Consider the following 13,057-nt stretch of genomic DNA (forward strand, 5'->3'; position numbering starts at 1 on the left):
CAACCATATCTCAGTTTCAGAAATATATATAATAAAAATTGATTCTAAAAGTAAGATTCTAGGCTTTACCCCTAGCATTACCAATGCAACATTAAGGGCAAGTAAAAAAACTTTGACCTTATTTATCATTGAAAAAACTCGATAAAAACGGTTCGGGGAAAAAACTCGAAAATATGGTATATACAGAGAGTTAAAAAAATATGCCATTTTAACGCAAAGCCTACACAAAGTGTACTCACTGCCACTCCTGAACAATTGCTATTGGTGTTTTTCACATTCCCTTTAGACGATTTTGGTAGTTTATCCACTTAGAGGACCAAATAAAAAACCATTACATTAAAGTAATTGTGAGTCATAGCCTTAATGCTGTAATGAAGATTTGCACCATAGGTAAAGTGCATTTTGGATATTCAAAATGGGCTAACTGAAATGGAGAGATGTTGTTTTCTAATACAGGTATGGGATTCATTATACAATACTAGGGGGTTGTGGGAGCACTCAAAAGGCTACAGTTTATATTTAAGTATAAGGGAAGTGCTATTTTTCAATACACATTCCCTGGTCCCCCGTTTCACAAATAATTATAGTATTTATTATGCGGAAACCAATTTTCCTGAAAGCTCCAAATTATGGAAAGACCCTCTCCCATAGACTCCATTTTGTCCAAATAATCCAAATTTTTAATGCATGCCAGTGGGTGCTATTGCCTGATTTTGCAAAATGTTTTCCCAGGATATTACACTGATGTTCCAAAAAATTTCATTTTGTCCTGTGTGAATGTTATTATTTGTTAAGTTAAGAAGTTAAATTTTTAATCAGATTCCTCTGGCATTAAATAGTCAATTCAAATTAGTCTGCACCTCATACAGTCAATCATACAAATCACTTGCTGCTTTAGATTGTGCATGTGACTCTCAGAGAGGCCTTGCACATTCCCACCCCCTTAGTGTAACATTAATACTGCAATGCATATGGCAGAAATTATTGTATGTCAAAAACTGACTTATGCTTCTACCCTTACTTGAAGAATAGATTGCTTTAACATATTTCCCTGATTTTACACTATTTTTTCCTGGTCCCCTCAAAAACTTAAAATGCTGTTTCTACGTTATCATCAATATAACATGTAGGGGGCACATTTACTAAGCTTGAGTGAAGGATTCGAAGTAAAAAAACTTCGAATTTCAAAGGATTTTTTTGGGTACTTCGACCATCGAATAGGCTACTACGACCTTCAACTATGACTTCGACTCGAACTAAAAATCGTTCGACTATTCGACCATTCGATAGTCGAAGTACTGTCTCTTTAAAAAAAACTTTGACTACATACTTCGCCACTTTAAACCTACCGAGGTACAATGTTAGCCTTTTTGGACCTTCCCCATCAGTTTTCTAAGCTTTTTCTGATCGAAGAAAAATCATACGATCGATCGATTACAATCCTTTGAATCGTTCGATTCAAAGTATTTAATCATTCGATCTAACGATTTTTACTTTGATCGATCGATCAAAGTATTTGCGCAAAATCCTTCGAATTCGATATTCGAATTTGAAGGATTTAACTTCAAGGGTCGAATTCGAGGGTTAATTAATGAGTGCCATGTTCTAAGCAGCTTAAATTTGCAGAACCAAACTTTCATATGAATGTGCCATTAGCCTTAGATGCATGTGGAAATGTTACTACTATATGCGGAAAGTTGAGTGAAATATATCACTTACCTATAATGAGATCACACAATGTAACCAGTACTACACAAGGTTATCTAGCAAGCAAGAGCCACTTGTTATGAGCACTGAGCTCCATTTTGTTTCTTCCATGCATCCCCTTGCCTATTTAAACAAAAGACGACAGTGAATGACATGAAAAGTAAATTTTTATTAAACATGTTTACATAACATGAGTTGGAAGTTCATTTAAAAGCACAGGGGAGTGTTAAGACAAGTGGTCAAAATAGAAAGATACTACCCAATTATTATTTGTTTGTTTTTGCCACTAAGACAGTACATAATCTATTAGTGCACCAGTGCTTCAGTTCTTCCTGCTCAGCAGGTCAATCAGTAGTCTATAGCCGCCCTATGGAAATATGGGCATAATCGTTTTCAGACTGTTTATTAACAAGAAATAGTTCACTTGGTGCAGGCAGTATGTCCATGATTCAAAACCTAGCGTGCACACAATTTCTACATGTGTTACAGCCCCACAGTCGGAATCTACACCAAAATATTAATTCGAAGGATTTGGTCCGTACTACATTACGATTCCATAGGGTAAAAAATAAAGTCCATCTATAGACATTTAGCACCAGACGAAATCTCCCAGTCTGGCAAAAACCCAGCAAAATGTCTATAAGAAAAATGGATGGCTTTGATTTCTTGGTTATGTCATTAGAATTACGAGCAACTGTACAAGTACATGCAACACACTAGCTGGCCTAACACACATTATTAAGTCTCTTTTTTTTTTGTTGTTGTTGTTGTTTATTTCTTTTTACAAAACTTGCATGCAGCTCTGAATAGCTCCAAGTCATGCCGCTCTGGTTTTGTGATCACAAAATCCAAAGGCCCATAAAAGAAAGAAATCATGTCACTGCAGTCTGCAGACATGTACGGAAAATCACAAGGTCTGTCAAGGTCAAGAAATAACACGAGGAAATCCTAATTAAAGGGGAACTATTGCGAAAATGAAAATGTAATATAAGCTTCAGCACACTGAAATAAGACGTTTTCTAAATATAATCAATTAAAAGTTTTGTAGCGTTTCTGAAATAAACAAAACGTACTTCAATATATCTCAGCATCTGTTTCTTTTCATTTTCTCTTCATGCAGGAGTTGGGTGACAGATATTTATTGATCCAATATATCTTAAAGGGGGGCTCCTTTTGCCTAGAAGATGTACTCACTATTAAAATCACCAGAAATCCTGTCTCTCTACATGCAGGATTTATGCAAAAGGCTGTTATTTTGTTAGATTTTGTTTGTACTGGAATCAGTTATTTGAGTGAGCTCTAATCCATTTGCTAGAAAAGGAAGCCCCCTATAAGATATATTGGATCTAACTGTCAATGAATATCCGACACCCAACTCCTGAAAGAAGATAGAATGAAGAGAAACAGATACTGAGAGAGGGTTAGTGAACATAAACTTTACTATTTCAGAAACAATGCAGAATATTTAATTGATTGTATATAGAAAGTGTTTTATTTTAGTGTGATGAAGCTTACAGTATATTAAATTGTCATTTTTGCGATATATTGCATTAAAAAAAGTCAAATGTTGTGCTTGCATCAGTCTCAAACAAATGTAAACTAAAAATCTGATAAAAACATTAGTAAGTGCAGGATATCTCAACTGGAATTTCCAGTGATTTTATTTATCTTAAATAGCTCATACCATGCTCCATCCACAGATGACAGCGTCTAAAGCCACATGTATCAAGGAAGTTTGGGTAAAGCTCAAAATGTCATATGCGCATCACTACTAGTGGTCAGTAATCCGGGATGGAAAATACACAAGTTTACACACAAAAAAGAGTCAAGCGATTGGCTGTAAAATGAAAACACTGTGACAGGGACAGTATATATAATTGAAGGAATGGACTCTTGCATCAAACTCAGCATTAGTTACAGAGAGACGTTGTCAGAACTCTCCCCATGCAAAACATTGTGAACAGAAGTATCATTTATACCGCAATCCTAGATTTACAAAAACAAATAAAAATAAAATGGAAGAGAGGAACAAAATCATTTTCTGTTTATTTTATCCTCCATGTTTTTGTGTATTTATTTATTTAACAAACATCCATAAATAGTCATGTATTCCACAATCCCCTGCATTGACACGAGCACGAACGCAAACAGCTTGGCAAATTTCGAATTTGGTTCAAAATGTTGGCAAAAAAAATGATCCAGGCAGAGTTGAAATAATGGCAGCATACATATTCGTGTTGCGCTGCTATTCACTTTTGGTGTAAGAAGAAAAGATGGCCAAAATTAGACAAAAAAGGCTTTGTTTCACAAGACTGCTGCTTTGCAGCAACTGCCTTTATTCCTAGCCCTGGTGTCAGAGAACGGGGATGAGTTTTTTGCAGAACAAACACTGTGCTCCAATGTGATCACAACATGCTTTATACTACACAAAATACATCTGTGGTTTTCAAAATGCTTTAACACTACATGAAAAAAGCAAGGTTATTTAACAGGACCGCACTACATGGCAGTGCTTTTCAAAGTCACTGTATTTCAGGCAGCTGGGAATATTTATACAGAACAATATCCATCATTAATTCCTTAATGCTCGTTTTTTTTTTGTTTTTTTTTAATAAATCAATAAAAAAAGGGCAAAAGCAAGTTTCTGTGAGGAGTATCACAAATGCTTTTGTATGAAATTGACGGATTAACACATCGATAAAAAAAAATGGAGTCGACAAGTATAAAAATGTTGAAATACCAATATGATAACACTGCTCATGTTCTGTAAAAATGTATCGCAAACATTTTTCAACAGAGTGAAAGCTTCCAGTTTGTAATTTATTGTCACCTTAGCTGTCCCCTTGAGCACGTGTGACTCTCATTAGGGCTTAACTGTATTTCCATTTACAGAATGTATATGTGTTTTTTTTTTTTCATTCTTACTTTTTTTTTTTTTTTTTGGATCACTATTCCAGGCAAAAAAAATAAGTGATTGTCTGTCTCCAGCAATGCTTTTGATCATGTAAATATATTTTTCTGACTCTTTTATTGGGCATTAACATTGTGATTACATCAGGTAAACTGCCTGTGAGTTCATTATGATCGTATAGAAGGAGGCCCCGTAGAACTTTCAAGAGATGATTGGGAAGCCCTGCGAGTAAGGGGGGTCAGCGTTGGATCCACCAGTGACGAAGGCGGAAACAATTTATACCATCCAATCACCACACTTGATAGATCGAGTTCTTCCAATAAAATCTGTGCCACACCCATGAAGCTTTTGTGATCCATTCGACCATAATCGCCCCAGACAATGACCTTTAAAAGAAAAAAATAAACATACTGTATCTGACTAAAAGTAGCACAATCATTTTCTATTAAAGGAGCAGTAACACAAAAAATAAATGTGTTTTAAAAGAAAGACAATATAACGTAGTGTTGCCCTGTATTAGTAAAACTGGTGTGTTTGCTTCAGAATCACTTCTATAGTTTATATAAACAAGCTGCTGTGTAGCCATGGGGCAGCCATTGAAGCACATGATACGTTCTTAAGAATCTCATTGTATACTACAGAGCTTATCTGTTATCTGCTGAGTATCCTGTGCCTTTTCTCCTTTTTCAGCTTTGAATTGCTGCCCCATGGCTACACAGCAGCTTATTCATATAAACTATAGTTGTGTTTCTGAAGTAAACACATCATATTTACTAGTGCAGGGCAACACTACATTATATTTTCATTACTTTAAAATACTTTTATTTTTGATGTTACTGTTCTTTTAACAGTGAGAGAAACTTCAAAAATGTACACTATACAGATTTAGGCAGATATTGTAGTGTATTACATACTAGAAGACAATTAGCCATAAAGCCATGTTGAGAGGGCACAGAAACTCAGCAACTTTCAATTACATTTACAAATAACTTCATAATGATTGAAATCTCTATAATGTAAGGTAATGTATATTGTAAATGTAATTAAACTGAATGGCCTTAACTTACTTATGCATACATTTTACACATACTATATGTCAGTTTGTGTTTGCAATCCAAATACTACATTTATCAACAAATCATTAACTACAGTATTTAAAGAGCCTAGGTGTCATTTTATATCAGGAATACTGGTATTAGAAAAGGCAGCATTAATTAAGGTGAGCAGCAGTTTAATTAAATATACACGAGCTGTATAAACATATATTTTTTAAATTTACCTGAAGGACCTTTCCGTGTGGACTTTCTTCAAAAACCAGAGTCTGTTGGTAAAGAGGGTCCAGGGTTTTCCGTGCAATTCTTGTCTTTTTCTTCGCTGCACACGCTCCATTTTCTAAAAGATACACCTTTACATAAGGAGCTGAAATAAAAGGTTAAAATAAGTTAAGATGTGTTTTAATGGATTTGCTGCAGTTATTACTATTATGCACATTGCCCTTTTCACTCTCCACGATGCCGTTATGACTCACTGAAATAAAATATGGCTCTAGGGCAATCTGTAAATTATGAAAGCTAAAATATAATGGTAGTGCCACTGCTACACAACAGCTATAGCTCTAGAAAAGGATCATGGGAGCACCCAAAGTGATCTACAGGTAACTGGGCTGTATAAGCTGCAAGAATAAAACCTCATGATGGAAGATGCAAGCAAGAATGAAATAAATTCTATTTTTTATTTATATTTTAAGAGTGCTGGGCACTTGAAACTCAGGTGTCTAATCATTAACCTCACTCCCTTATACAAAAATAATGGTGTTTATCAATTTGTGAACTAGATCAATAGACTTGCTGGCTTAGAGAGGTGGTTAACATCTAATGCTATTAAAACCAACTGCTGTATTTTTAAATATTTTTTTACAATTTTTAAAGGTACTGGGTGCATTTTTAAGTTGTATAAAGTTGTCTGTCAGTTCTAAAAATACCATAAGTTAAAAATAAGTGCACAAATTTGATATTCCATTTTAACTCTAACATAAGGCCATTTTCAAAACTTTTGCTCTTTAATCTAAAGCATCCCTAACCCCCAAAATATTCTTGTTTAAATGTGGCCTGTATACTTTGCATATGTTACAAACAAGAGACAACATTCCATATTTTGATATGATTCTTTTCAACATTCCACCCTAAATAGTATATAACACATACTAACTACTTCGTTTATGATGTGGGGCATGGGCTTGCAACAGATCTGGACATATCAAATAAAAGTCCATATACTGTACTTGTTTGGGCAAGAAATAGATCTATTTTGTAATGATTATACTCAAAGTTGTCCAATAATCCAAGAGCACAGATGCAGTTATAAAGCACTGTAATGCACCTACATTTATATAATGTTTATCAATATATACACAATTTTAAGATATATTTGACTCTGCACCTTGCTCAGGCTGCAGCGGGACCCTGGTACTTAAAGTACCACTTTGTACTTCCTTGTACATCTTCCTTTTTATTTTAAAAATGAAGTGCAAGGAGGCAAGTGAGTGGACACCCACCCATGTATTTCCCGTTCTGTATCTGGGCTGGCAGGCACAAGCAATGTGGTATAATGAGACATCTGTAACTCTTTGAACTCATTTTGAATCCAAAATGTTGTGGCTTTTAGGGTCAGGTGCAATGAGGGCAAACATCATGGAGCTTGTATCTATTTTACACATTGCATCTTGCACCCCTTTGACCACTTAGCCTTGTTAGGAGCTTGTGCTGTCCTAGCATTATTAGAAATAGTGACCAAAAATATAAAGTATTAAACACACATTTCATGAAAAAAGAGAAGATGCCTAAAATTATGTTTACTACTTTGTCCATACTGAATGATTTATGTTGCAGGGTTTTAAATCAAACCGAGACGTTATTTTTAAAAACACCCTTGAGTCCCAACCAGAAAAAAATTTAGCTGAGATCTGGCATATTTATGATTGCTTTTAAAAGTACAAAGGGTGCAGTGGGAATAGAAAGGGATTTTTAGAGCCATTGTAATTTAAAGGAACAATAAAGAGTTATGTGTGTGTATACAGGGACACAGAGTAATGACGCAGGTTGATGGCAAAACCTCTTCAATAGCTGCTTTCTTCTTGTAACCTTTCTACCTGAAAGCACAGAGGATGGGAGGACAGACTATCAAATACTCCCCACACTTTTTTATTTTTGCGTTTACCTAAATCAAAGAACCTGGTTTGATGTTCAAAGGGACAAGAAAAGATTATTTGATTCTACAGTTTACTGACATAAAATTTCAACCCCATAGGCTCCATGTATTGCTAATATCATGCCAGAAAGTGATATGGTCTAATTGCTAAAGGGGTGGGTGAATGTGAAATGATGTAATTGAAAATAACAGTTCAAAAATCATCACACAGAGTGAAATGAATGCTAATTTTAATATATTACACAAATGCCAACATTCAGAAAAGAACAAATCATCTGTTCTAGGTATAGAACAAACTTAGAGCTGTAATAATGTAAGTGTAATACTAAAGTCTTTTTATATCATGCAATTTTAGTAAGGACATTTATAACTATTATTTTCCTTACCTGGAGTTGATTTTGAGCCTGGCTTTTGTATTAAACCTCTTGCTCGTATAACTTCCACTTCCAATTGCCCCTTTTTATCTACCATTCCAATCTGAATATCACCTAAAAACACATACTTTATTATTGATAGAAATAACAGTAGTGAAAAAGCAGTTTACTTTGAAGGCAAGTGCCACATTAGTTAGGGAGATCAAATTTTCTCAGTAAGTAAAATGTATAAACAGCATAAAGTAGTTTATCCGTTTTCTATGGAAGCTGGACTCAAGTAACTACTTTTTATTTGATGCTATGTGAGTACAGAACTTAACTATATGGTATTTTAGATGTTTCTTGAATAATAACGCAAATCATGTGCACAACAATGGATTTAAATCTTAAGACTGGTCATCATATACAATTTTTTTGCAATAACAGTAGAGTTTCAGAAAAGAAGCAAGGAATTACAATTAACAAATATTATAGTAAGGTACACAGTGATTGGTTTATGTGAATCAATCCAAGGTCCCTATATTTTATCGAACTTATCAGGGACCCTCCTTGTGAGGTATGTTAGCTTGTAGAGCTCTAGTTGTTGTTCACTAGTACTTTCTAGTTAGAAATGTAGGGCCCATCCATGTCTTAGCCACCATTTTTTTCCATAAAACAAAAGAAAAACAATAAGGCATGCAAGTTTGTATTGGGTAGTAGATCATGAAAGGCAATGCTAGTTCTTCCACAAGGAAGTGCAGAACCTTTTGTCAATACTTATGGACTGGAGGGCACTACCAGATAACATATATAAATATTGTTATTGCTTTTAAGTCATAATTCATAAGGTGTTTATGCAAGCAGTTCTTGCTTATAAATGTGAACTGAGAAAATCACATTAGAAGCGATGACACTAGTGCTTTCAGGTGACTCCATGAATGGTTATTTGAGGCTATTTTGCACTCTTTCAAAAGATAAAAAAAATCAAAAGTCAAATAACAACTCTTTCTTACCCATTGCTGGAGCTGCTAATGTTTGTCTGCCTACAAGTTGTGCTGGTCCCAGTCCATCCAGAAAGTCACTGAATTGGCTATCAACCCCTAATCTCACCCCTGGAAAAATTAAACTGCCAAGAAAAAAAAATACTTCAATATTTTGAGTTATGCACATACAACCTATTGAAAAGAAAGCTTTGCCAGTTCATCAAAACAGAAATAATATTATTATGTAACACGTTTTGTGCATTTATTTGAATTATTCAGGTACGCATAAATCTATTAGACTGTGACCATTTTTTTTATACCCTTGTTCTTCATGATATATAAGCTCCTGTTAGTGTCACAGTTTTTGTCTGGTGCTCACTGCAAATATTTCTGTGAACAGTAGTGGCTCATATAAAAACACATAAAAAGCTTGATAATAATTATTTGCATAATACATATAATCAATAAAAAAAAGCAGCAAGATGTGGGCCTTCGATTTAATGTTGGTCAATAAATAGAAAGTTCTTAGGGGCACAGTTGTCTTCAGTGATCTGTGATCTGTGGAATGATACCTTCTTTGTGTCAAATACTTGCCGCCAAATCATAGTGGGGATTTTGGCTAAAAAATACAGCCAATGGGAACTCATTGCTGATGAGACAAACATAATTTAAATGCAATATAGGAGTTTCCATCCACACTTCTGAGGTCCATAAGCTCATGATTCTACATTTAGGTGATGCACGTTCCAAGTGCTACCAGAGTAGCTTAGGTCATATAATTATGAAGTGCTTCTGCTGCCATTAACCCCAGTATTATATCACTGGCATAATCCAGTACCATAGTGTACTACCTAAACTTGTTATATATTATTAGACAGATTTATAGCAATCATTGAGAATTAATTGTAAATGTAATGAGTTAATTAATTACAGATGACTTCATTTATAACCTGGCCAGATAAATGCCAATTAATCTGGCTGATTCATAGTCACATACTTTGCTGACTTTTTAAATTATACATTTTCCCTCAAAATAAACTGTTTCTCCATCTGTTAAGATAAGCTTCAAACAATATCAAACTGTCCAATTATCTTTGATGAAACAGCCATTTAGGTGCTGCAGTATTATTGTTTTGTACATACAATGTATTTTAAATACATTTTTACACAAGTAGAGCTTTGTAAGGATTTGTGTGGACTGAACTTTACCTCCTCATAATCATAATGAATGATTTTTTTGTCTCCTATTATCTTGGAGTAAGGAAGGACTGTATTCCACCTCTGCAGCAAACTGGAGAGGTTTTAGTTGCTTTTTTTTTTGTTGGTAAAAGCCTCATGTTATTTGAAGAAATATGTTGGTAGCACTTTATGCCAGTGACTGATTGGTAAATATATTTTAACGAGACACTATCATTTCAAAGGTGTTATAAATGAATGATTTTTCATATGAGTGAGTTACAAATTATAGGTTAGATGAGAAATGTTCCAGCAATTAAAAAAGGGTATGGCTTACAGAAACCTAAGTCTTCTTTTTTATTACTGGAAGTAGTGGGCAGCTTCCATGGGGTGTTCTCATGAACAACTACAATCAATCTATATTAGGGATGCACCTAATTCATATTTTTGGCATTTAGCCAAACCCTGAATTATTCAGGAAGGATCCAGGGGAAAAAGTGGAAAAAACTTTGATCCCCTTAATTACGTGACCTTAAGTCACTTGATTTTAATGGTTTGGATTTGGTTGGCCAGGCACTTGGATTCTGCTCAAAAAGGCTCGGATTCGGCCAAATCTTGAATCTAATTAAGGATTTGGTGCAATCCCTGAATCAAATCCCGGAATTTCCAATTCCAATTTTCAGGACTGACATTTTTGCTTTAGAAAATAAAATAAAGGAAAACAAATCAAATCCTTGTCAGTCAATCTCTACATATGTACTCTGAACTGGATGTGGCGATCTTCAAGAACACCATTCTCCTTTCATATCTGAGGTCTCTGTCCAAGGTTTCATCAGCAATTACTACCCAATTAAATGGTTGAGCCTATGCCCAGTGCAGAAGATACGCTCATGCTTATTTCCCAACAGTGTGAATACTTAATGGTTGCATAAATAATAAGCCTAAAAGCCTAACATTCCCTGGGCCCCTACAGCAGTATTGAAATTACTTAATTTTCTATTTTGCATTGGAGTTACCAGTTCTTACAGTATATTTGTTTTTTGTTAAGTCAATGTGTTGTACCTAAATGCATATACAATTAAATTACAATCATTGGCTTATCTTGATATGAAAGAATCAAGTGACAGAGATACAGAACAGATAACACTATCATTACTTACTTGCCCTCTGAGCTGTAACTGTTAATACTCCCATCTGTTGACTCCCGGCTCGGCTGCCGAACCATGCGACTTCTCATTTCTGCTGCCATGCCTGTTTCTGTGCTTCTCTGAATAGTACTTTTTAATTTCTTGTTGCCAGAATCTATAAAGATAAATTGCATTGTACTGAGATTAATACCCAAACGCCCTTCTCTTGCCTGACACTGTAAAACATTTCTGCTGAATTAATACAGAAGCAAATGGTAAATGAGTTTTTCATCTGTAATATTTTGCTGCAGAGTAAACAAAAACACAATAGCGCATTATGAATGAACTCATTTTAAGTGAAGTAATATATATTTCCATGAATAATTTATCAGGTTTATATTAATACTTTTAATATGACCACAGTGGAAGCAGCCTGCGAGCACTGACAGGATTGACAACACCTGACAGCAGTACAACTATTAAGGTGTTCTATCTAATGACTTCATGTTCAGCTATTTAATTTGTAGATTTAATGCAAAGTATTTTGGTTACAATCATCAAACTATTTGCAAGTTAAAATCTCTACAATAACTTGAGATGGCTACCTACACACCAATATTACAACTAAAAGAATAACATTTTAAATGGTAGAATGAATTACTTGCAATGTACACAATTATAACCATAAAAATCATGACATAATCCCTTTAAATACCATTTAATATGACTTTAACAGGCCTAAATGAGCATAGTTTACTTATGCCACTCCACTTTACTTACTCTAGTGAGCTGAACTCATCCAGAGCTAAGACAAAACAAAGTGCAGGTATGGGACCTGTTATCCAGAATGCTCGGGACATGGGGTTTTCTGGATCTTACTACTGAAAAATCATTTAAACATTATTAATTATAATTAGGATTAATTATATCTTAGTTGGGATCACGTACAATGTACTGTTTTATTATTACAGGATAGGAAATAATTTTTAAAAATGTGGATTATTTGGATAAAATGGATCCCATACATACAGTGACTGCAGCTTCAGCTGCACAAAAAACACCAAACGTTTATGGATTGCTGAAATAATACATACAATGCAATAAATATGGTTGCTATTTAGTAGAGTTATTTTATTGCAAAATACAAACGACCCACAACTTTGTGCAGAATGCAAAACAAATGCAGACTTTTGTTTCTATAAAATCCCACTAAAAAATAAAAACTCCTTGTTGCCTGCTGACTTGACTTGTACTTTATCAGATCCATAGACACCTATGGATGTGATAAACTACAGTAGGTACAGATATCCTCTATTTCACATGTTTTGGGGCTGGATTGCTATAAAATAATGAGCATGTTCATATTCAAACACATTTTATGTATTTCTTGTACCCGATATCATTACTAGCTAATTAAGCTTGACCCATCATAATTGTTTTTTTAAATGTTTTTTGTTCACTAAAAGTTACATTTTTGTATGTTAAAGAATGTCCTTTAATTTGCAATTTTTCTTTGTTTTTTAAAGTGTTAAAATTCCCATCCTCTTCTGCCTCTTTCAAATGTTGGTTCACAGACTCCAGCATCTAAAAAAA

At 34.4% G+C, this 13,057-nt stretch overlaps 1 protein-coding gene across 14 annotated transcripts in view; it reads right to left on the minus strand.

Annotated features, from left to right (window-relative positions):
* Positions 1 to 3,736: 3,736 nt before the first annotated feature.
* The window catches only part of LOC108717998 (regulating synaptic membrane exocytosis protein 1), a 195,401-nt gene continuing 186,080 nt past the window's right edge, over positions 3,737 to 13,057 (minus strand). For all 14 annotated transcript variants that reach the window (XM_041564689.1, XM_041564688.1, XM_041564686.1 and 11 more), the window contains 5 exons: positions 11,498 to 11,639; positions 9,192 to 9,304; positions 8,212 to 8,313; positions 5,898 to 6,037; positions 3,737 to 5,004 (listed from right to left, as the gene is read on the minus strand). In XM_041564689.1, coding sequence (XP_041420623.1) covers positions 4,786 to 5,004; positions 5,898 to 6,037; positions 8,212 to 8,313; positions 9,192 to 9,304; positions 11,498 to 11,639 — 716 coding nt within the window. In that variant the 3' untranslated portion in view covers positions 3,737 to 4,785. The remainder of the gene's footprint in view (positions 5,005 to 5,897; positions 6,038 to 8,211; positions 8,314 to 9,191; positions 9,305 to 11,497; positions 11,640 to 13,057) is intronic.

The sequence above is a fragment of the Xenopus laevis genome, chromosome 5S, assembly GCF_017654675.1.
Source record: "Xenopus laevis strain J_2021 chromosome 5S, Xenopus_laevis_v10.1, whole genome shotgun sequence".
In the NCBI taxonomy this organism is placed as follows: Eukaryota; Metazoa; Chordata; class Amphibia; order Anura; family Pipidae; genus Xenopus; species Xenopus laevis.